The sequence below is a fragment of the Macaca nemestrina genome, chromosome 20 (assembly GCF_043159975.1).
Source record: "Macaca nemestrina isolate mMacNem1 chromosome 20, mMacNem.hap1, whole genome shotgun sequence".
NCBI lineage: Eukaryota > Metazoa > Chordata > Mammalia > Primates > Cercopithecidae > Macaca > Macaca nemestrina.
The window spans coordinates 21551001-21576542 of NC_092144.1; the positions used below are offsets into that span (position 1 = coordinate 21551001).

The 25542-nt window shown below is 38.4% G+C and overlaps 1 protein-coding gene across 1 annotated transcript in view; it reads left to right on the forward strand.

Moving 5' to 3' along the window:
• Window positions 1-22731, forward strand: part of LOC105464256 (zinc finger protein 98) — a 35647-nt gene extending 12916 nt beyond the window's left edge. The window contains exons 2-4 of the mRNA XM_011711981.2: window positions 11365-11491; window positions 12008-12103; window positions 19328-22731. Coding sequence (XP_011710283.2) covers window positions 11365-11491; window positions 12008-12103; window positions 19328-20808 — 1704 coding nt within the window. The 3' untranslated portion in view covers window positions 20809-22731. The remainder of the gene's footprint in view (window positions 1-11364; window positions 11492-12007; window positions 12104-19327) is intronic.
• Window positions 22732-25542: the final 2811 nt, after the last annotated feature.

Sequence of the window (25542 nt, forward strand, 5' to 3'; positions counted from 1 at the left end):
TACTTTTAGTAGAGACGGGGTTTCACCATGTTAGCCAGGATGGTCTCGATCTCCTGACCTCGTGATCCACCTGCCTTGGCCTCCTAAAGTGCTGGGATTACAGGCGTGAGCGACTGCACCCGGCCTTGTCATTCTTTTTGACTCAGGATTGTCTTTGTTTGTAACCTGAGATTCATTACTTTGTTTTTGCTTTGGCAAAAGTTTATTTTTTAAATTTTATGTCATTAAAAGTACACACAGATTTGTTCAGAGTAAAGCTCATTTTAAGAGCACATGAAAGTTGGACACAAAGGTAGAATTACATTTAGCTGTAGAATGATAAATACTAAAAGATACAGAGTAAGTTCCTTTGACAGAAATTTGATTATCCAAGGCACTTATTTGCAGGCTGAAGTACTTACAATACAAAAACAAGGTCCGGGTGCGGTGGCTCACGCCTGTAATCCCAGTGCTTTGGGAAGCCAAGGCGGGCAGATCATTTGAGGTCAGGAGTTCGAGACCAGCCTGACCAACATAGTGAAATCCTGTCTCTACTAAAACACACACACACACACACACACACACACACACACACACACACACACACACGCCAAGCATGGTGGCGCATGCCTGTAGTTCCAGCTACTTAAGAGGCTGAGGCAGAAGAATCGCTTGAACCTGGGAGGCAGCAGTTGCAGTAAGGGCAAATCTCGCCACTGCACTCCAGCCTGGGCAACAGAGTGAGACTCCGTCCCCCCAAAAATAAAATAAAATAAAAATGCAGACTCAGTCAGATATTGCTGCTGTTTTCTCTGTAAACTTTAAAAAGCCAACAAAGATTACAATACTTTAAGATGGAGATTAGTTGTCTTCATTTGTGCCAGATGTATTTGTGTTGTGACGAGAGTGCCAAGTTTAAGGGACTCGGTGCTGTGCCTGCTTCTCTAACTAATGCTAATCATGAGCCAAGGGGGAGCATCATCAGCATTGACAGGGGACTTGTGTAAAACACCCATTCATGGACCTTTCCATACCTGCAAAATCACATTACATAGAGTGAGACCAACATTACCAAGTGATTTATAAGCTCATTAAAGCTTGAGAGGCAATGCTTAGTTAATTGGTTATAAGCCCAGGCTGCTGATTACACTCACATGGCCAATTTGCAGAACTCTCTTTACTGGTGCCCTTCCCACAGGTTCTGTTTAATGTTCTGGGTGGAAGCATTCTTGTTATTTTAATTAACTGCCTCATGTAACTCTAAGTTGTGGCCAGAATCAAGTATAGGGGGTTCAAGATACATTTATAAGAGTTAAGTTTCACCTATGCACTAAAGGGTAGTCCTAGAGCCTCTTTTGTTTGGGTTTCATAGGGACAGGGCAGTGTGGCTCATATTTTTATTACTGTAGCAGAAATTGCTGGCAGGAGAGGGCACCTGAAGACAGGAAAGGAGAAACTTATATTTTTATATCTGTACAGCAGCTCATTGTTGCTGAATCTCTTCTGTTATAAAGTACAGAAATGGGTGGAGTTTTTTCTGTTTTGAGTCTTCTGCCTGTGAGTGTGGTGGTAGCAGGTAAACAGGTGGTGCTGACACCTTTTAAGGCAGAGTCTCAAGATGCGGTGTAGTTTGTCCAGAGAATCTTATCTGAGAAAGAATTCTAGAAAAGGAGAAAAAGGAAAAAATGGCATTATAAATGATGAAATATTGAATACTTATTTTATTTTTATTTTACTTTAAGTTCCAGGATACATGTGCGGAATGTGCAGGTTTATTGTATAGGTTTATGTGTGCCACGGTGGTTTGCTGCACGTATTGACCCATCTTCTACGTGCCCTCCACTCCACAACAGGCCCTGGTGTGTGTTATTCCCCTCCCTGTATCCATGTGTTCTCATTGTTCAACTACCACTTATGAGTGAGAACATAAAGTTTTTGGTTTTCTAGCCCTGTGTTAGTTTGCTGAGGATGATGACTTCCAGCTTAATCCATGTTCCTACAAAGGACATGATCTTATTTCTTTGTATGGCTGTATAGTATTCCATGGTGTGTATGTACCACATTTTATTTATCCAATCTGTCATTGATGGGCATTTGGGTTGGTTCCATGTCTTTGCTGTTATGAATAGTGCTGCAATAAAAATACGTGTGCATGTGTCTTTATAGTAGAATGATTTGTATTTCTTTGAGTATATACCCAGTAATGGGATTGCTGGGTCAAATGGTATTTCTGGTTCTAGATCCTTGAGGAATCACCACACTGTCTTCCACGATGGTTGAACTAATATACATTCTCACCAACAGCGTAAAAGCGTTCCTATTTCTTCACAGCCTCACCAGCATCTATTGTTTCTGACTTTTCAATAATCACCATTCTGACTGGTGTGAGATGGTCTCTCGTTGTGGTTTTTATTTGTATATCTCTAACGATCAGTGATGTTGAACTTCTTTTCATGTGTGTTGGCTGCATAAATGCCTTCTGAGAACTGTTTGTTCATCTTTTGCCCACCTTTTTTTTTTTTTTTTTGAGATGGAGTCTCACTCTGTCTCCCAGGCTGGAGTGCAGTGGCACTATCTCTCCTCACTGCAACCTCCACCTCCTGGGTTCAAGTGATTCTCCTGCCTCAGCCTCCCGAGTACCTGAGACTACAGACGCCCACCATGATGCCCAGCTAATTTTTGTATTTTTAGTAGAGGCAGGGTTTCACCATATTGGCCAGGCTGGTCTTGAACTCCAGATTTCAAACAGTCCACCCACCTTGGCCTCCCAAAGTGCTGGGATTATAGGCATGAGCCACCATGCCCAGCCTTTGCTCACTTTTTGATGAAATTTTTTTTTTCTTGTAAATTTTTTAAAGTTTCTTTTAAATTCTGAATACTAGATCTTTGTCAGATGGGTAGATTGCAAATTTTTTCTCCCATTCTGTAGTTTGCCTGTTCACTCTGCTAATAGTTTCTTTTTCTCTACAGAAGCTCTTTAGTCTAATTAGATCTTATTCTTCAATTTTGGCTTTTGTTGCAGTTGCTTTTGGCGTTTTCGTCATGAAGTGTTTGCCCATGCCTATGTCCTGAATGGTATTGCCTAGGTTTTCTTCTAGGGTTTTTATGGTTTTGAGTTTTACATTTAAGTCTTTAATCCATCTTGAGTACATTTTTATATAAAGTGTAAGGAAGAGGTCCAGTTTCAGTTTTCTCCATATGGCTAGCCAGTTTTCTCAGGACCATTTATTGAATAGAAAATCCTTTCCCCATTGCTTGTTTTTGTCAGGTTTGTTGAATATCAGATGGTTGTAGATGTGTGGTGTTACTTCTGAGGGCTCTTTTCTGTTCCATTGGTCTATATGCCTGTTTTTGGAGCAGTACCATGTTGTTTTGCTTACTGTAGTCTTGTAGTATATCTTGAAGTCAAGTAGTGTGATGCTGCCATCTTTGTTCTTTTTGCTTGAGATTGTCTCGGCTATATGGGCTCTTTTTTGGTTCCATATGAAATTTAAAGTCAGTTTTTTCCTAATTCTGTGAAGAATGTCAATGGTAGTTTGATGGGAATAACATTGAGTCCATAAATTACTTTGGGCAGTATGGTCATTTTCATGATGTTGATTCCTTCTATCCATAAGGATGGGATGTTTTTCCATTTGGTTGTGTGCTCTCTTACTTCCTTGAGCAGTGGTTTGTAGTTCTTCTTGAAGAGGTCCTTCACATTTTTTGTTAACTGTATTTTTACATATTTTATTCTTTTTATGGCAATTGTGAAGTTTATTTATGATTTGGCTGTCTTTTTGTCTATTGTTGGCTTATAGGAATGCCTGTGATTTTTGTACATTGATTTTGTATCCTGAGACTTTGCTGAAGTTACTTATCAGCTTAAGGATTTTTTGGGCTGAGATGATGGAATTTTCTAAATATAGAATAATGTCATCTGAAAACAGAGAGAATTTCACTTCCCCTTATTCTATTTGAATACTGTTTCTTTCCCTCGCCTGATTGCCTTGGCTGTAGCTTTTAATACTATGTTCAACAGGAATGGTGAGAAAGGACATCCTTGTCTTGTACTGGTTTTCAAAGAGAATGCTTCCAGCTTTTTCCCATTCAGTATGATATAGGCTGTGTGTTTGTCATAAACAGCTCTTACTATTTTGAGATATGTTCCCTCAACACCTGGTTTATTGAGAGTTCTTAACATGAAAGAAAGTTGAATTTTATCAAAGGCCTTTTCTGCATCTATTGAGATAATCATGTGGTTTTTGTCTTTAGTTCTGTTTATGTCATGAATTATGTTTATTGATTTGCATATGTTGAACCAGCCCTGCATCCCAGGAATGAAGCCGACTTGATCATGGTGCGTAAGTTTTTGTTTTTGTTTTTTTGAGACGGAGTTTTGCTCTTGTTGCCCAGTGCAATGGTGCGATCTCGGTGCACCGCAACCTCCGCCTCCCGGGTTCAAGTGATTCTCCTGCCTCAGCCTCTCAAGTAGCTGGGATTACAGGTTTGCACCACCACACCCGGCTAATTTTTTGTACTTTTAGTAGACACGGAGTTTCTCCGTGTTGGGCAGGCATGTCTTGAACTCCTGTCCTCAGGTGATCTGCCCGCCTCGGCCTCCCAAAGTGGTGGGATTTCAGGCGTGAGCCACTGCACCTGGCCTGGTGGATGTTTTTTAAAGGGCTGCTGGATTCCGTTTGCCAGTTTTGTTTTTTTTTTTTTTTTGACAGTTTCATTCTTGTTGCCTAGGCCGGAGTGTAAAGGTGCAGTCCCAGCTCACTGCAAACTCTGCCTCCTGGGTTCAAGTGATTCTCCTGCCCCAGCCTCCCATGTAGCCTAGATTACAGGTGCCCGCCACTACACCCTGCTAATTTTTTCTTTTTTTTTTTTTTAATTAGAGGTGGGGTTTCACCATGTTGGCCAGGCTGGTCTCGAATTCCTGAACTCAGGTAATCTGCCACCTCGGCCTCCCAAAGTGCTCTGATTACGAGTGTGAGCCACCATGCCCGGCCTTGGTTTACGAGTATTTTATTGAGGATCTTCGCATCGATGTTCATCAGGAATATTGGCCTGAAGTTTTGTTGTTGTTGTGTCTCTTCCAGGTTTTAGTATTAGGATGATGTTGATGTCATAAAATGAGTTAGGAAGGAATCCCTCTTTTTCAGTAGCTTGAAATAGTTTCAGAAGGAATGGTACCAGCTGCTCTTTGTACCTCTGGTAGAATTTGGCTGTGAATCTGTCTGGTCCTGGGCTATTTTTGGTTGGTAGGTTATTCATTACTGCCTCCGTTTCAGAACTTGTTATTGGTCTATTCAGGAATTTGACTTCTTCTTGGTTTAGTCTTGGGAGGGTATAAGTGTCTAGAAATTTATCCATTTCAGCTAGATTTTGTAGCTTATTTCCATAGAAGTGTTTATAGTATACTAGTCTAGCCAGCAGTCTATTTTGTTAATTTTTTTTTTTTTTTTTTTTTTTTTTTTGAGACAGAGTTGATTGCTCTGTGGTCCAGGCTGGAGTGCAGTTGCACAATCTTGGCTCACTGCAACCTCCACTTCCCAGGTTCAAGTGATTCTGCTGCCTCAGCCTCCCGAGTAGCTGGGATTACAGGCGTGCACCACAATGCCCAGCTAATTTTTGTATTTTTGGTAGAGACAGGGTTTCATCATGTTGGCCAGGTTGCTCTCCAACTCCTGACCTCAGGTGATCCCCCCCATCTCGGCCTCCCAAAGTACTGGGATTATAGGGGTGAGCCACCGTGCCTGGCCCTATTTTGTTAATTTTTTCAAAAATATCTCCTGGATTCATTGAGTTGGTTTTTTTGTTTGTTTGTTTTGTTTTGTTTTTGTTTTTGTTTTGAGGGTTTTTCATGTCTATCTCCTTCAGTTCTGCTCTCATCTTAGCTATTTCTTGTCCTCTGCTAGCTTTTGGAATTGGATTTCTTTGCTCCTGCTTTCTAGCTCTTTAATTTTTTTTTTTTTTTTTTTTGAGATGGAGACTCGCTGTGTCATCCAGGCTGGAGTGCAGTGGCATGATCTTGGCTCACTGCAACCTCCGCCTCCTGGGTTCAAGCAATTCTCCCTGCCTCAACCTCTTGAGTAGCTGGGATTATAGGCACCCACCACCACACCTGGCTAATTTTTCTATTTTTTAATAGAGATGGGGTTTTGACATATTGGCCAGGCTGGTCTTGATCTCCTGATTTCAGGTGATCTGCCTGCCTCAGCCTCCTAAAATGCTGAGATTACAGGCGTGAGTCACTGCACCATGACTTAGCTCTTTTAATTGTGATGTTAGGGTGTCAATTTGAGATTTTTCTAGCTTTCTGATGTGGGCATTTAGTGCTATAAATTTCCCTTTTAACTCTGTCCCAGAGATTCTAGTATGTTGTGTCTTTCTTCTCATTGGTTTCAAAGAACTTCTTGATTTCTGCCTTATTATTTACCCAGGAGTCATTCAGGAGCAGGTTGTTCATTTTTTATGTAAATGTGCACTTTTGAGTAAGTTTCCTAATCGTGAGTTCTAATTTGACTGTGCTGTGATCTGAGAGACTGTTTGTTACCATTTCAGTCCTGTTGCATTGGCTGAGGAGTGTTTTACTTCCAGTTATGTGGTTGAGTTTAGAAAAGTGCTATGTGTCACTGAGAAAAATGTATATTCTGTTGATTTGGGGTGGTGAGTTCTGTAGATGCCTATTAGGTCCACTTGATCCAGAGCTGAGTTCAAGTCCTGAATATCCTAGTTAATTTTCTGTCTTATTGTTCTGTCTAATATTGACAGTGAGGTGTTAAGTCTCCCACCATGATTGTGTGGGCATCTAAGTCTCTTTGTAGGTCTCTCAGAACTTGTTTTATGAGTCTGAGTGCTCCTGCATTGGGTGCTTATATATTTAGGATAGTTAACTCTTCTTGTTGAATTGATTCCTTTACCATTAAGTAATGCCCTTCTTTGTCTTTTTTTAATCTTTGTTGGTTTAAAGTCTGTTTCGTCAGAGCTAGGATTCCACCCCCTGCTTATTTCTGTTTGCCATTTGCTTGGTAAATTTTGCTTCATCCCTGTGTGTGTCTTTGCACATGAGATGGGTCTCCTGAATATAGCACACTGATGGGTCTTGACTCTTTATCCAATTTGCCAGTCTGTGTCTTTTAATTGGGGCATTTAGCTCATTTACATTTAAGAATAGTATTGTTCTGTATGAAGTTGATCCTGTGATCATGATGGCGTCTGGTTATTTTGCACACTACTTGATGCTGTTTCTTCATAGTGTCATTGGTCTTCATGGTGTGTTTTTGTGGTGGCTGGTACCAGTTTTTCCTTTCCATATTTAGTGCTTTCTTCAGGAGCTCTTGCAAGCCAGACCTGGTGGAGACAAAATCCCTCAGCATTTGCTTGTCTGGAAAGGATTTTATTTCTTTTTCTACTCATGCAGCTTAGTTTGGCTTGGTAAGAAATTCTGGGTTAAAAATTCTTTCCTTTAAGAATGTTGAATATTGGCCTCCATTGTCTTCTGGCTTGTAGGGTTTCTGCTGAGAGGTCCAATGTTAGTCTGATGGACTTATTTTGTAGGTGACCTGGCCTTTCTCTCTGGCTACCCTTAACATTTTTTTGTCATTTCAACCTTGGAGAATCTGATGATTATGTTTCTTGGGGTTGATCTTCTTGTGTAATATCTTAGTGGTGTTCTTGGTATTTCCTGAATTTGAATGTTAGCTTGTCTTGCTAAATTGGGGAAATTCTCCTGGATGATATCCTGAAGCGTGTTTTCCAGCTTGTTTCCATTCTCCCCCTTTCCTTCAGGTATTCCAGTCAATTGTAGGTTTGGCCTTTTTATGTAGTCCCATATTTCTCGGAGGCTTTGTTCATTCCTTTTCAGTCTTTTTTCTCTAATTTTGTCTGCATGCCTTATTTCAGCAAGGTGGTCTTCAAACTCTGATATTTTTTTATTCTACTTTGTCAGTTTGGCTATTGATACTTGTGTATGCTTCATCAAGTTCTCATGCTGTGTTTCTTAGCTCTGTCGGGTCATTTCTGTTCCTCTCTAAAATGGTTATTCTAGTTAGCAGCTCCTCTCTCTAACTTTTTTCCAAAGTTCTTAGGTTTTTTGCATTCGGTTAGAACGTGCTCCTTTAGCGCTCAGTGGAGTTTGTTATTGCCCATCTTCTGAAGTCTACTTCTGTCAATTTGTGTCTCTCATTCTCCGTCCAGTTCTGCACCCTTGCTGGAGAGGCATTGCAATCATTTGGAGAAGAAGAGGTACCCTTGCCTTTTGGGTTCTCAGTGTTTTTTTCATTGATTCTTTCTCATCTTCATGAGTTTGTCTAGCTTCTATCTTTGAGGCTGCTGACTCTTGGATGGGGTTCTTGTGGGGACTTTTTTGTTGCTGTTACTCATTTCTGTTTGTTTTTCTTTCAGTGGTCAGGTCCCTCTTCTGTATGGTTGCTGTGGTTTGCTGGGGGTTCACCTCAGGCCCTATTTATCTGGTTCACTCCTGAACCTGGAGATATCAAGGAAGTTGGAGAACATCAAAGATGGGTGCCTCTTCCTTCCTCTGGAATGTCTGACCTTAAGGAACACCAATCTGATGCCAGTAGGAACACAGCTGTATAGGGTGTCTGACAACCCCTGTTGGAGTATCTCACCCAGTTGGGTGGCACGAGGAACAGGACCCATTTAATGAAGCACTTTTATTGTCCCTTGGTGGAGGGGTATGCTTCACTGGGGTTAAACCCACTCCTCTGGGCTGCTTGGATTACTTAGAACTAGCAGGAGGAAAAGCTAAGTCTGCTCGTCCACAGAGACTGCGGTCACCTCTCCCCTTAGGGACTCAGACCCAGAGAGATCAGAGTTCTGTCCCTGAGCCCCTGGCTGAAGCTGTTGGAGTTCCTGCAGGGTGGCCCCACAGAGTGAGGAGGGATGGGTCAGAGTCAGGCCTAAAGAGGTGCTGTAGCTGCAGTCTGGCACAGCTGGTGTGTTGGGCTGTGGGGGACACCTCTTGGAACCACGCCATCCAGCATCCCTGTCTCCAGCAGGGGAAAAGCACCGCCAGGAGCTATAGAGATGGCTGCCGCCCTTCCCCTGCCCAGGGAGCCTAGTGTGTTAGACAGCTGTCAGTCCCAGTACTGGTTGCTGCCCCTCCCCAAGGAACTCAAATGGCTTAGACAACAGGCAGCCACAGCTGTGGTGCTGGTCACCCCTCCCCTGGGAACTCAGCAGGCTTAAACTGATTTTAGCTGAGAGGTTGTTGAGAATCTGCACAGCTCTGGGGTTGGGACCCTAGGCCCCGGTGGCATGGGTTCCTGAGTGAAATCTTTCAGTCTGTGGGTTGCACAGTTCCGTGGAAAAAACATGGTTTTGTCAGCTAAGTAGCACACTCATTCACTGCCTCCCTTGGCTGGGGGGTGGGGACTCTTCTGCCCTGTGCGGCTGTCAGGTGGGTGGCTGTACCACACTCTTCTTTCTTCCTCTCCATGGGCCATGCCAGCTGCCTAGTCAGTTCTGATGAGAGAACCTGGATACCTCAGGTGCCAGTGCAGGATGCACAGGCCATTATGGTTCTTTTCGGTGGGAGCCTCTGATCGCCGCTGCTTCTAATTGGCCGTCTTTGCCCCACCCCTAAAAAATGTTTTTTGTTTTGTTTTTGTTTTTTGTTTTTTAAGCTAAACATGTCTCAGATGAAGAGCTGTGTCCACTCTGCCTCCTGGAATGCCACGTGTTCAATACTTGCAGAGCTTTAATTTTCTACTTGTGCTTTTTCTTCCTAATGAGTTTGTTTTAACTACTTTTTAGTTCTTATTATAGTCAAGGGGGTCTGAAAAACATTTCTTTCCTATATACCAGAGTCTTCTCTACATTATCAAGATCCTGCCTTCTTATATGTCATAACGAATTCTCACGGTGAATTTATGAACTTCAATATTAAGAATGTTTCTTTTGTGGCTGTGGAACATGGAAAGGTGTGGATACTCAGTATTCCTATTGGGGAGAAGCTGGGGTCCTTAGTAAAGATGGAGAGCATGTAATGTTGAGGTTCCATCTCTGTTCTCCATTAGCTGTATGCAGAACAGGATTAAGAAAATGCTTATTTAAACAGGATGGCATTTATTACCCAGACAGTTTTGAAAAAAAAAATTATTAGGAGATACTTACTCTTCAGGGTGTGAAAAAAAGACTACTGAAAATCACCATTAAAATGTACAGAACATGGGAGATACTGGTATCTGGAACTTTGCATAAAACCAATGTTTCTTTATGATTAAATTCAGGCTATAATTTACTTTTGGCTGGGAGATACCATAGCAGTGATGCCGTGTCCTTCTCTGTGCATCAGCACACCATAAAAATTTGTCTTCATGCAGTTGATGTTAGTAACTCACTTGGTTAATGAGCTCTGTGACATATTTTTTTCTATAGAGTTAATTATTTTTCTCTTAATTATTATACATCTTCAGCAGATGTGCATGAACAATCACATTTAATCTGGTAGCTGACCTTTCTTAGGTTTTCTTTCCATTTATCTGTCTTTGGAAAATGAAAGCTCTCATCTTTGTTTATAGGCCAGAAAAACTGAAAAACACACAGGCTCTTCCACTTACTGGATGTTTGACAAAATAGTTTCCTTGGACCAAAAACATGGGCATTACTGGTGAGCTTGTTAGAGATTCAGAAACTCAGATTTTATTCCAGATTTTCTTTTTTTTTGAGACAGAGTCTTGCTCTGTCATCCAGGCTGGAGTGCAGCGGCGCAATTTCAGCTCACTGCAAGCTCCACCTCTGGGGTTCACGCCATTCTCCTGCCTCAGCCTCCTGAGTAGCTGGGACTACAGGCACCCACCGCCACGCCCGGCTAATTTTTTGTATTTTTAGTAGAGACGGGGTTTCACTGTGTTAGCCAGGATAGTCTCGATCTCCTGACCTCATGATCCATCCACCTCAGCCTCCCAAAGTGCTGGGATTACAGGCGTGAGCCACCACGCCCAGCCCAGATTTTCTGAAAAAATAATCTGCATTAACAATATCTCCAGTTTATCATACACATTAATATTTGAGCAGTGTTTTCTAACTGAATATGTCTTTTCCATCTGAAAAATTTACACAACGTATTCTGTATGATGTAAATATAGCATTCAAAAATGTACATGTTAGTGTTAATGCCCTCAATTTTATATTTCATCATCCAGAAAAGTATCATCTATACATTGATGTTGTGGATCTTATACCACTCTCTTTTCTCAGAGTTAGAGAATACATTAGAGAATATTTGTGTTGAAAGTTATTTATTAAATATTTTCTGTCACTCCTATAAGTAAGAACCAGTTCTCTTTACTCTTGTTTTGCCTTGAGTCAAATTAAAAATTCTGTTCCTGGCCACTTGGTAAATATGTGTGTGTGTGTTTGTGTGTTTTTCAGGGAGTGTTGACATTTAGGGATGTGGCCATAGAATTCTCTCTGGAGGAGTGGCAATGCCTGGACACTGCACAGCAGAATTTATATAGGAATGTGATGTTAGAGAACTACAGAAACCTGGTCTTCCTGGGTGAGGATAACTTCAGTACACAATTCCCTACTATACCCTATAAGTTTTATTTCTCTTTTTTTGTAGAATGGTTTTTGGTAATTTATGCTTTCAGATCTCTGTGTTTTTTGTTTGTTTGTTTGTTTGTTTGTTTGTTTTTAAACTTCAAGCTTTGTGTATGTAGAAAGGAATTTCAAGATGTTTCATTTTGACCTGAACTTTCCACACTCCTGAGCTGATCTGTGTCCTTTCACTCTAGATTAGTGTTAATTTTAGAAATTTAGTGGCATAACATAACTGTTGCCCACATCTTAAAATGTAATTGCCACTACCAATTTTTGATTTAGTAGTACCACGTAGTAAAATTAAGAACGTACAAAATTAAAATATTTCCTAAATATTTTAAATTTTTTGTTGTAAATTAGTATTTTGGAATTAATTTACTAGAATATTCTATTACATCATTTTTACTGAACCCATTACCAAATTGATAATTGGAGAATATGAGCATGATTCATGCTATTTTTAATAAAACAGGTATTGCTGCCTCTAAGCCAGACCTGATCACCTGTCTGGAGCAAGGAAAAGAACCTTGGAATGTGAAGAGACATGAGATGGGAGCTGAACTCCCAGGTAGGTGAGAGTGAAAGTGAATACAACAGACAACACAGATGAGAGGTCCAAAGCAGAAAAAAGAAAAGTCCTTAAAATGATTTGAAATCTGTGTTCCAAAGGAAATAGTTTCTAGGAAGCCTGAATTTTTTTTTATTTTGCTCTCACAAAGAAGCATCTTCTGTCTGATCTTTGTAAAATCACTAAAGATTTTACTTTCCCTTTGGTGACCTTCCTTCAAGTTTACAGTGACAGCCAAGAGAGTCCTCTTCGTGGCATATGAGAGACTGCAAAATCTGACTGCTTCTTTGTTGTTTTTGAAAACACACAGATAATCTGCAAAATTTTGAGAAATTCTGTGTTAAACTGTTTTTTAAGTTCTCTTTTTACATCATGTTCTAAGTGTGTGAGAGTAGTGGTTTCTGTTCCGTTGTCTTTTTATTGCTAATTTTTCTGCACATTGCATTTTGTCTTCTTCTTATAGTCTTGAAGTATAGTTTGAAATTATAAAGTATGATGTTCTTGTGCTTTGTTCTTTTTTTTTTTTTTTTTTCAAGATTGCTTTGGCTATTCAAAGTTTACTGTAGTTCTGCGTGAAAATTGTATTTTCTTTTTTTTGTTGTTGTTTGAGACGGAGTCTCGCTCTGTCACCCAGGCTGGAGTGCAGTGGCACCATCTCGGCTCACTGCAACCTCTGCCTCCCGGGTTCAAGCAATTCTTCTGCCTCAGCCTCCCGAGTAGCTGGGACTACAGGTGCAAGCCATCACACCTGGTTAATTTTTGTATTTTTAGTAGAGACGGGGTGTCACCATATTGGCCAGGCTGGTCTTGAACTCCTAGACTTCATGATCCACCTGCCTCGGCCTCCCAAAGTGCTAGGATTACAGGCATGAGCCACCACGCCTGGCCGAGAATTGTATTTTCTATTACTGTAAAAAAAATACTGGAATTTTGATAGGGAATTTATTGAATCTAGAGATCATTGTAGATAATATGGCACTTTAATAATATTCTTTCAGCCGGGCATGGTGGCTCACACCTGTAATCCCTGCACTTTGGGAGGCCAAGGCAGGCGGATCACCTGAGGTGATTTTTGACCCTGACTCAAAAACACTGTACTGTACATTTCAGGCATGTGAAGTATATTTACATTGTTTTATAAAAGACTTCTAGAAATTTTACAATACACATTAAACAACTACCAATTTTTCCCATTTCCTGGCACTTTTCAAATAGCATTCTTTTTTCTAAGAGTATAACTGCTTTATATATCTCATAAAATCTCTGTCTGTGGCTGGCTCATTTTATTTTGCATAAAGTCATCAAGAGTTACTTTTATAGTTGTTAGAATATTTCCTGCTTTTTTTCAAACTGAGTAATATTTTGGTATTTTTATATTTCAAATTATATCTGCTGAACGATTTGGTGACCGAAATTTGCCTTGCTTTTACCTATTGACTTTTAGTAACAATGCTAAAATAATTGTGGGTATGCAAGTGACTCTTCATGTGACCATATATGTGAGAGTTTATATATGTGCTGCATTCTATTTTATTAGTCTACCTTTTCACCTTTATACTCATACCAAATTGTTTTAATTCTGTAGCTTTGTGATGTGTTTTGAAATCAGGAACTGTAATGCCTCCAACATTGTTTTGTTTCATTTTTAATATTTTTGGGTACTTTATTGTCTGTAGAGATTCTGTATACTCGAAGGATTGCTTTCTGTTTCTTCAAAAATGTAATGAGAAATTTGAAAAACATTGCGTTAAATCTGTAGATTGTATTGAGCAGGATGGACATCGTTACAATATTACCTTTTTTCAGCCTTTCACAAGAGCATGTTTAAGAGTGTGTTAATTTCTATATATTTGTTAATTTTTCAGTTTTTTTTCTCTTATTGTATACTCATTTCATTTTGGTGATAGAAAGTAATTTGCAAAATTTCAGTTTTAAAAAATTTGGTGAGACTTATTTTCTTTTTTTGGCATAAGAGGTGGTCTATCAAGGAAAATGTTGTATTAGCTGTTGAGAACCATGTGTGTCCTGGTGTTGAATGTTTTCTATACCTCAGTTAGAAATAATTGTGTTATACTGCCTGGAAGCCCTGTATTCCCTTACTAATATTCTCATTTAATTTTTATTGCAGAAAGTGCAGTGTTAAAATACCCTACTATAATTATGTTGCTGTCTATGTGTCTCTGTTGTTCTGTCAATATTTGCTATATATGTTTAGAGCCCTAATGTGAGATGCACACACACACACACACACACACACACACACACAGATATATATACACATTTTTCATAGGTTCCCAGTGAGTAAATCTCAAGTCATCATTGTTGTTGTTGTTGTTGTTTTGAGACAGAGTCTCACTCTGCGTCCCAGGCTGGAGTGCAGTGGTGTGATCTTGGCTCACTGCAACCTCTGCCTCCTGGGTTCAAGCAATTCTCCTGCCTCAGCCTCCTGAGTAGCTAGAATTACAGGTGGCTGCCACCATGCCTGGCTAATTTTTCTATTTTTAGTTGAGACAGGGTTTCACCATGTTAGCCAGGCCAGTCTCGAACTCCTGATCTCAAGTGATCAGGAGCATCACTTGATCCTGCCTCGGCCTCCCAGAGTGCTGGGATTACCAGCATGAGCCAATGTGCCCAGCCTAAATCTATAAGTTTTAATGTCCTTTTTTGTCTCCTTGGAGTTTTGACTTCAAGTACATTTTATAAAATATGACAGTTTTTGACGTAAGATGTAGCTTGCATAATATTATGTTGATTTCTTCTGCTCTCATTTGATTAATATTTGTATGAAATGCATTCTTCCATCTTGCCCCTTTTAGTATTTTTTATCATTAGATCTCTACTGACTTTTGTAGAAAAAAAAGTTGGATCTTGGCTTTTAAAAATTTTAATAAATCTATTTATTGAAAGTGTGTCCCTTGATTTGAAAGTTAATTTGATATATATATATTTAAGTAATTGTCTGATAGAGACCTTACTGTTATGTTTTTAATTATTTTATTTGATTCTTGCATCTTTGTTTCTCATTTTCTCTCTGTCTTTGTGTCTTTTGCTTTTTGTATTGATATGCTTTTACTTATTTCTAATTCACTTTTGTATATTTGTACAGATTTTTTTTTTTTTGTGGTACCTTGGGGCTTCCATAAAACCTCTATAAGAAACAACAGTATATTTTTAATTTGGTACAGAATCAACTTCAGTTGAATAAAAAAATTCTTCCTTATTACATCTGCCCTGAAATTTGTCATTGATGTTGCTAATTATGTTTTTGCATTGTATATTCATTAACAGATGTTTATAATTTCTGTGCTTTTATTTTTCAAAATTTAGTGAATAATTTAAAATGTTTTCTGCACCATTATGATAATGCCACAAGATTCTATTTTTGTGTGTGTGCATATCTTTCCCAGAAAATAGTGTATTTTTATTTGTGTATGTGTTTTTTTTTGTTTGTTTTTGTTTTTGTTTTTGTTTTTTTTTGAATCCTTTTACTATCAGGTTAAGGAGCTGCGTTCACCATCTTTTATATGCAGGGCATATGCAGTACTAATACACTTTTTCAGATTTTGGTTGTTTTGGAAGGTTTTTCCTTTTTATTTGGCAGGACAGATTTGTTGATGGTATTATTCTCACTTCATGGCAGTTTTTTGTTGTTTTTTTGTCTTTTTTGTTTTTCAGGACTTTGTGTCACACAGTTTCTTTCTGGCCTGCAAAATGTTTGTTGATAATTCACTGGTTATATCATAAGACTATGTTTGTAAATGACACATTACTTTTATCTTGCAGCTCCGAAGACTTTCTTCTTGTCTGTGATTTTTGAAAATGTGCTTAACATGTATTTGTTATAAATATCTTTGTGTGTATCCTAATTTGTTTGTTGAACTTCATTTTTACATCATTTTTCTTTTAGGATTTTCCAGTTATTTTTTATTTTTCTATTTTTTACCTCCAAATTTTTTTAAATATTTTGATATTTTTGTTTTTATTCTCATTTTTGTGATTTTCTACAGTGGACTGACTGTATTCCTGTTTCACTCATTGGATATTATTCAATTTATTAGTGTTTAAAATTAATGTGTACATCTTTTTTATGATTTCTTTCTGGAATTTACACAATATTTTTGATGAAATCATGTTGCTCTGTTTTGTATACATTATAATCTTTGAGATTTGGACATTTTAAAAAGCTACCTGTCACAGTCTTTAAAATGCATTTTTTTTTCTGACATAGTCTGAAAACAATTATCTTGGCTAGAGATTCTGGGAGTCTCTCAAACATGTTCTTAGGATGTGCCTTGTCTAAAATTTTGTGTTTACTTTTAGTCAAAGGTGTTTATTCATGTTGTTTCTTCTTTTTCTTCTTCTTTTTTTTTTTTTTTTTTGAAACAGAGTTTTGCTCCTGTCACCTGGGCTACAGTGCAATGGCATGGTCTCAGCTCACTGCAGCCTCCACCTCCTGGGTTCAAGTGATTCTCCAGTCTCAGCCTCCCACTTAGCTGGGATTACAGGCTTGTGACCCCATGCTCAGCTACTTTTGTATTTTTAGTAGAGATGATTTCACCATGTTGCCCAGGCTTAGTCTCAAACTCCTGACCTCAGTTGATCTACACACCTTGGCCTCCCAGAGTGCTAGGATTACAGGTGTGAGCCACCACACTCAGCCTATTCATGTTTCTTCTTAATAACCAATAATCACTTGCTATAATTGTTTTCTGTCTGTAATACCACAGTCTTTCTGCTGCTGTAAAACTTACCTTTCTTATTTATTTATTTATTTATTTATTTATTTATTTTTATTATACTTTAAGTTCTAGGGTACACGTGCACAACATGCAGTTATGTTACATAGATATACATGTGCCATGGTGGTTGATGCTATCCCTCCCCCAGCCCCCACCCCCCAACATGCCCCAGTGTGTGATGTTCCCAGCCCTGTGTCCAGGTATTCTCATTGCTCAATTCCCACCTATGAGTGAGAATGTGTGGTGTTTGGTTTTCTGTCCTTGTGATAATTTACTGAGAATGCTGGTTTCCAGCTTCATCCATGTCCCTGCAAATGACATGAACTCATTCTTTTTCATGAGTGCATAGTATTCCGTGGTGTATCTGTGCCACATTTTCTTAATCCATTCTATCATTGATGGACATTTGGATTGGTTCCAAGTCTTTGCTATTGTGAATAGTGCCACAATAAACATATGTGTGCATGTGCCCTTATAGTAGCATGATTTATAATCCTTTGGGTATATACCCAGTAATGGGATGGCTGGGTCAAATGGTATTTCTAGTTCTAGATCCTTGAGGAATTGCCACACTGTCTTCCACAATGGTTGAACTAATTTACACTCCCACCAACAGTGTAAAAGCATTCCTATTTATCCACATCTTCTCCAGCACCTGTTGTCTCCTGACTTTTTAATGATCACCATTTTAACTGGCCTGAGATCGTATCTCATTGTGGTTTTGATTTGCATTTCTCTAATGATCAGTGATGATGAACATTTTTCCATGTGTCTGTTGGCTGCATAAATGTCTTCTTTTGCGCGGTGGCTCAAGCCTGTAATCCCAGCACTTTGGGAGGCCGAGACGGGTGGATCACGAGGTCAGGAGATCGAGACCATCCTGGCTAACACGGTGAAACCCCGTCTCTACTAAAAAATACAAAAAACTAGCCGGGCGAGGCGGCGGGCGCCTGTAGTCCCAGCTACTCGGGAGGCTGAGGCAGGAGAATGGTGTGAACCCGGGAGGCGGAGCTTGCAGTGAGCTGAGATCCGGCCACTGCACTCCAGCCTGGGCGACAGAGTGAGACTCCGTCTCAAAAAAAAAAAAAAAAAAAAAAAGTCTTCTTTTGAGAAGTGTCTGTTCACATCCTTTGCTCACTTTTTGATGGGATTGTTTTTTTCTTGTAAATGTGTTTAAGTTCTTTGTAGATTCTGGCTATTAGCCCTCTGTCAGATGGGTAGATTGCAAAGATTTTCTCCCATTCTGTAGGTTGCCTGTTACTCTGATGGTAGTTTCTTTTGCTATACAGAAGCTCTTTAGTTTAATTAGATCCCATTTGTCTATTCTGGCTTTTGTTGCCATTACTTTTGGTGTTTTAGTCATGAAGTCTTTGCCCATACCTATATCCTGAGTGGTATTGCCTAGGTTTTCTTGGGTTTTTATGGTTTTAGGTCTAACATTTAAGTCTTTAATCCATCTAGAATTAATTTTTTTTTTTTTTTTTTTTTTTTTTTGAGACAGAGTCTTGCTCTGTTGCCCAGGCTGGAGTGCAGTGGCCGCATCTCAGCTCACTGCAAGCTCCGCCTCCTGGGTTCACGCCATTCTCCTGCCTCAGCCTCCCATGTAGCTGGGACTACAGGCGCCCACCACCACGCCCGGCTAGTTTTTTGTATTTTTTAGTAGAGACGGGGTTTCACCGTGTTAGCCAGGATGGTCTCGATCTCCTGACCTCATGATCCGCCCGTCTCGGCCTCCCAGAGTGCTGGGATTACAGGCTTGAGCCACCGCGCCCGGCCTGAATTAATTTTTATATAAGGTGTAAGGAAGGGATCCAGTTGCAGCTTTCTACATGTGGCTATCCAGTTTTCGCAGCACCATTTATTAAATAGGGAATCCTTTCCCCATTTCTTGTTTTTGTCAGGTTTGTGAAAGATCAGATGGTTGTAGATGTGTGGTGTTATTTCTGAGGGCCCTGTTCTGTTCTATTTGTCTGTATATCTGTTTTGGTACCGTACCTTTTATCTCAGCACACTCAAACTGTCATTTGAAAGAATACCACTGTTTCTTTCAGAACTTTTATGCAGTGAGAGACAGGAACCAGTGTCTGTAAAAGCACCTGCCATTGAGAAATAAAGATGTATAAGCCATTATTTTATTTGTCTTTTAAAAATGAAACCAGGAGTTGGCAGTTTATTTCTAAAGTCACTATATTATATAGGGAAGCAGGAAGATCTGTGTTGGGTAAATGTAACAGACTTTACTTTCTTCTATGTGCCTCTTTGCATTGGACTCACCTGGGGCACTGCACACACTTACTTTAATTTTTCACAAATGTAATTTGGTCTGTATGTTTTTGTTACTTTATATGGCTGTGAAAATGTTACAGCATGTAATATTTGGCTGTGCCATCTTGTGATGTAGTCTATCATTTTATAGGTTAGATTTGTAAAGTATATTCATCTGAGTCTAGTAAGTAAAGTAATTTATTATTTTTATTTCTTTCAGTTGTATGTTCTTATTTTGCCCAAGACCTTTGGCCAAAGCAGGGCATAAAAAATTATTTCCAAAAAGTGATACTGAGAAGATATAAAAAAAATGGACATGAAAATTTACAGCTAAGAAAATACTGTAAAAGTGTGGATGAGTGTAAGGTGCGCGAAGAATGTTACAATGGACTTAGCCAGTGTTTGACAACTACCCAGAACAAAATATTTCAATGTGACAAATACGTGAAAGTCTTTCATAAATTTTCAAATTCAGACAGATGTAAGATAAAACATACTGGAAAGAAGGCCTTCAAATGTAAAGAATGTGAAAAGTCATTTTGTGTGCTTTCACACTTAGCTCAACAGGGAAGAATTCATACTGGAGAGAAACCCTATAAATGTAAAGAATGTGCGAAAGCCTACAATGAGGCCTCAAACCTTTCTACACATATAAGAATTCATACTGGAAAGAAACCCTACAAATGTGAAGAGTGTGGAAAAGCCTTTAACCGGCTCTCACACCTTACTACACATAAGATAATTCACACTGGAAAGAAACCCTACAAATGTGAGGAATGTGGCAAAGCTTTTAACCAATCTGCAAACCTTACTACACATAAGAGAATTCATACTGGAGAGAAACCCTACAAATGTGAGGAATATGGCAAAGCTTTTAGCCAGTCCTCAACCCTTACTGCACATAAGATAATTCATGCTGGAGAGAAACCCTACAAATGTGAAGAATGTGGCAAAGCTTTTACTCAGTCCTCAACCCTTACTACCCATAAGATAATTCATACTGGAGAGAAATTCTACAAATGTGAAGAATGTGGCAAGGCCTATAGCCGGTTCTCACACCTTACTACACATAAGAGAATTCATTCTGGAGAGAAGCCCTACAAATGTGAAGAATGTGGCAAAGCTTTTAACCTATCGTCACAACTTACTACACATAAGAGAATTCATACTGGAGAGAAACCCTACAAATGTGAAGAATGTGGCAAAGCTTTTAATCAGTCCTCAACTCTTTCTAAACATAAGTTAATTCATACTGGAGAGAAACCCTACAAATGTGAAGAATGTGGCAAAGCCTTTACCCAGTCTTCATACCTTACTACACATAAGAGAATTCATACTGGAGAGAAACCCTACAAATGTGAAGAATGTGGCAAAGCTTTTAATCGGTCCTCAACTCTTTCTAAACATAAGGTAATTCATACTGGAGAGAAACCCTACAAATGTGAAGAATGTGGCAAAGCCTTTAACCAGTCTTCACACCTTACTACACATAAGAGAATTCATACTGGAGAGAAACCCTACAAGTGTGAAGAATGTGGCAAAGCCTTTAACAACTCCTCTATTCTTAACAGACATAAGATGATTCATACTGGAGAGAAACTCTACAAACCTGAAAGTTGTAACAATGCTTGTGACAACATCGCAAACATTTCCAAACATAAAAGAAAGTGTGCTGGTGAGAAATCACAGAAATATGAATAATGCGACAGAGCCTTTAAATGGTTATCACACTTGCTTGCAGGTTAGGTAATTCACACTGGAGAAAACTTCTACAAGTGTGAACAATGTGGCAAAACTTACACAATGCTCATACCTTATTGCACACGAAAGCCTTTATACTTGAAAATAAATGCACAAATATAAAAAAAGTTAAAATGATTAATATCTCCTCACATCTTACTCAACATCAGAGAATTTATACTTAATAGCATTAAAAGTGCAATTACTGTCAAAAGAGTCTTGAGAAAATGTAAGCTTTTAAAGTGCTGAAGAGGATTTATTTTGAAGACAAACATTATAAATATAAACAAAGTTGTGGTAAGTTTACTTGTAACACAGATCTTGTTGTATTCATTTTGCATTAGAGGCAAACCCTGAAGCAATTGCTCAAACTTCATTCAACGTCAGAAAATTTATATAGAAGAAAAACCCTGCAAATATAATAAATTCGGAAAAAAACATTTATTCAAAAACTACAGGTTAGAAAACTCCAGAGAGTTCATATTAAAATATATTTTTGCAGTTGTAGTAAATAGAAAAAAATATTTAATTGTATGTTAAGTCTGTAAATATCAGAGAATTTACATTAGAAACATATAAGGCACTGACACTTCAGACTTTACACTGAATCAGAGTTCTGAGTTTAGAATACAATACAAAACTAAACTTGGTAGAAAAATTATTTGTTTATAACTTTAAAAGAGTAGAAGGTTTTTTGGAGAGTTACAAGTATACTTTTTTGGGGGGAAAGATTACAGGTTTTTTTGAAAAGTAAATAATGTGGCAAATTCTCAAATTGCTTCATACAAATAATGTTGTAATTAACTCAAATTACTTCATGTTAAAGTTGTAATTAACTCTCAAATTACTTCATGCTAAAGAAATTAGTTTCTTTTCCTTTTTTTTTTTTTTTTGAGATGGAGTCTTGCTCTGTCGCTGCCCAGACTGGAGTGCAGTGGCATGATATCGGCTCACTGCAACCTCCATATCCAGGGTTCAAGTGATTCTTTTGCCTCAGCTCCCTGAGTAGCTGGGATTACAGGGGCACACCACCATGCCTGGCTAAGTTTTATATTTTTAGTAGAGCCAGAGTTTTGCCATGTTGGCCAGGCTGGTCTTGAACTCATTACCTTAGGTGATCCACCCAGCTCTACCTCCCACAATGCTGGGATTACAGGTATTAGCCACTGCGCCTGGCCCATGCTGTTTCTTTATTCCTATTGTATTCATATATGAAAGCATGTGACCAAAAGATATGAGAGATTATTTTTTATTAGGTGAGCATTTATTACCTCTTCTATGAAAGAGTAAGGACATTAAAATGTAAGATGCATGATGAAAATCTAAGAGTTTCTTTGTAATTCACTTACAGTATTGAGTGATGTGTGAGGTAGCTGTTCAGAGTAATATTCTGCATTGTAATGAGAGACAAATATTTTTAGTTTTAGTTAAAATTAAAAATAAATTAGTATATTTTACTAATTGTACTTTTATGAATAAAAAGCAGTACATGTTAAAAATTTTAGATTATGTCTGAACTTAATTTCTTAATTCAGCATTTTTAACAGTTTAAATATTGTGCATTCAATCAAGTCACATTATTCCACTTACTTTAACCTAGTCCTCCTTACTCAAGGGTATAGGTAAGAGGTGGTAACAAGGCCAGGCGTGGCGGCTCATACCTGTAATCCCAGCACTTTGGGAGGCCAAGGCGGGTGGAACACCTGAGGTCGGGAGTTCAAGATCAGCCTGACCAACATGGAGAATCCCGATCTCTACTAAAGATACAAAATTAGCCAGATGTGATAGTGCATGCCTGTAATCCCAGCTATTTGGGAGGCTGAGGCAGGAGAATCCCTTGATCCCAGGTGGCAGAGGTTGCAGTGAGCTGAGATCATGCCACTGCACTCCAGCCTAGACAATAGAGCGAGACTCTGTCTCAAAAAAAAAAGACACCTTATTAAAATGATTTGTCTTGTTCCAATATTGATTATTCTGAAAATAGCTACAAATTCATACTCAAACACACTTAATCCATAATCATCTTACACCTAAGGTTTATATTTAGACTAATAGATGTGTATACTTAACTGTAAATCAAAACTAAAAGTCGGTATGCGTTTGCAAGCCGAGAGGTCACATATTCAAAGAAAAACATACAAGAAATTATTTTTAAGTGTTTATCCAGGACTCAGAAATGTGCAAATTTTATACACGTATATAATTTTTATTATAAAAATAACTTTATTATAAAAATATAAAATTATTTAAAAAAATAAAATATTGTACAATTGAGCTGTTCATAATACAAAAAACAAATTCTAAAGGTGATGGATACCTCATTTGCCCTAATGTGATTATTATATGCCTCTATCAGAATATGCATATGTAACATAATTATGTTGGCAAGATTGTGCCACTGCACTCCAGCCTGGGTGACTCCAGCCTGGGTGATAGAGCAAGACTCCATCTCAAAATAAAATAAATTTAGTCATGTACACAAAACAATTTTTACCTGTAATTCTAAAATTAGTGCATTAAATTATATTTTATTTAGTTGGAACTTTCCATTTTGTTCTTTTAATTGGAGAACACTATATAAGCCTACTTATGTTTTTTTTTCACTTTTTATGATGGATATAAGTAAATTTATTCATTAGGCAATTTGTTGAGGTAAGTACTAGGGAAGTTTCATAAGTGATGAGAATGTTTTTATACATAAATGTAGCAAAGAAACATGACAGTGCTTGCTGGGTAACAGATACTCCATAATAAGGCATAAATATTCATGTGAAACTTGCAACTTCAAGTCAGGTAGAAAATATCAAAGGTAAACAAATAACATTGATTCTTCATGTGGAGAGGACATTTTTTTCAGGCTGCAAAGCTGAATTTTGCTGAATTTAAAAAGAAATTCTGCTTCATTTATTTTCTAATTATCTTAAGCTTTGTTTGTCTTTTTATGTGTATTCCACCCATGTATGCATCGTGGCCCTTCTTCTTTTTCTGTACTACAGTCTTCCCAGTTTTCTTCATGCCATGTCATTTCACATGGTATTTTGTGGGTTTTGATGAGAACTTTGGTGTTTTTTAATGCACTGAAAAATTGGTTTTAACTGGAGAGTTTGCTTATCAATGTAACTTTCAGATCAGTTAATTAAGATAAATGGCATACATGTCCACAGGCGCAAGGATTAAATCAGTTCGCATGGAGCTACTTTCTTTGTAAAAAGAAAAAATATTGTTTGAAAAAGAAAGTCTTACTAGATTCTTACCCAAAATGTGACAAATATAAAATTTGCTAGAAAATATAGAAATTAGAATATTAAGAGTTTCTGGTAAGTGAACCATATTAAATTATTATTATTATTTTTTAAGATGGAGTCTCACTCTGTCACCTAGTCTGGAGTACAGTGGCACAATCTGGCCTTACTGCAACCTACATCTTCCAGTTTCAAGCAATTCTTCTGCCTCAGCCTCCCGAGTAGCTGGGATTGTAGGCACCTGCCATTGTGCCTGGCTAATTTTTGTATTTTTGTGGTGATGGAGTTTCACCATGTTGGCCAGGCTGGTCTCGAAGTCCTCATGATATGCCAGCCTTGGCCTCCCAAAGTGCTGGAATTACAGGCATGGGCCACTGGACCCAGCAAAGAAAACTAGTTTGTATCAATAAAAGAGCCCAAATAGCCAAGGCAACTTCAGGAAAAAAAAAAAAAAAAGAGAGACCTCGTATTACTTGATTTAAAATTGTACTACAAGCTATAGTAACCAGTATATGATTCTGATGTGAAAATATACATATAGATCAATGGAGAAGAAGAGAAAACCCTGAAATAAAGCTACACTTTTACAAACAAGTTAATTTTCACAAAGCCAACAGAAATTAACAAAGGGAAAATAACTCCCTATTTAATAAATGGGGGTTAGACGCAGTGGCTCATGCCTGTAATCCCAACACTTTGGGAGGCTGAGGCTGGCGGATCACGAGGTCAGGAGTTGAAGACCAGCCTGGCCAACATGGTGATACCCCATCTACTAAAAATACAAAAATTAGCCAGGCATGGTGGCAGGCACTTGTAGTCCCAGCTACTTGGGAGGCAGAGGTTGCAGTGAGCCAAGATGGCGCCACTGCACTCCAGCCTGGGTGACAGAGTGAGACTTTGTCTCAAAAGTAATAATAATAAATGGTACTGGGGAAACTGGTTAGTCATATGCAGAAAAAAGTGGACCCCTACCTCTTTCCATACAGAAAATATAAGTCAAGATAGATTAAAGACTTATCTGTGAGTCTTCAAGGTACACAAATCCTAGGAGAACATTTAGGAAGCACTGTTCTAGACACTGGCCTCTGGGATGAATTTATGAATAACATCTTAAAAGTGAGTGTGAAAAAATTCAAAAATTCGCATCTAATTAAACTAAAGAGCTTCTGCACAGCCAAAGAAACTATCAACAAAGGAAACAGATACCCTACAATATGAAATAAAATATTTGCAAAGTGCATACCAGTGATTAATATATCAAATCTATAAAAAATTTAATTTGACAAAGCAGAAAATATCAACACTTCTCAAAGGAAGACATAAGAGTTGCCAATAAACATTCAAAAAATGCTTAACATCCCTAATTATCAGAGATGCAAATCAAAACGACAAGGTGATACAATTTCACACCAGTTAGAATGTCTGTTATGGCAAGTCAAAAATTAACATGTTG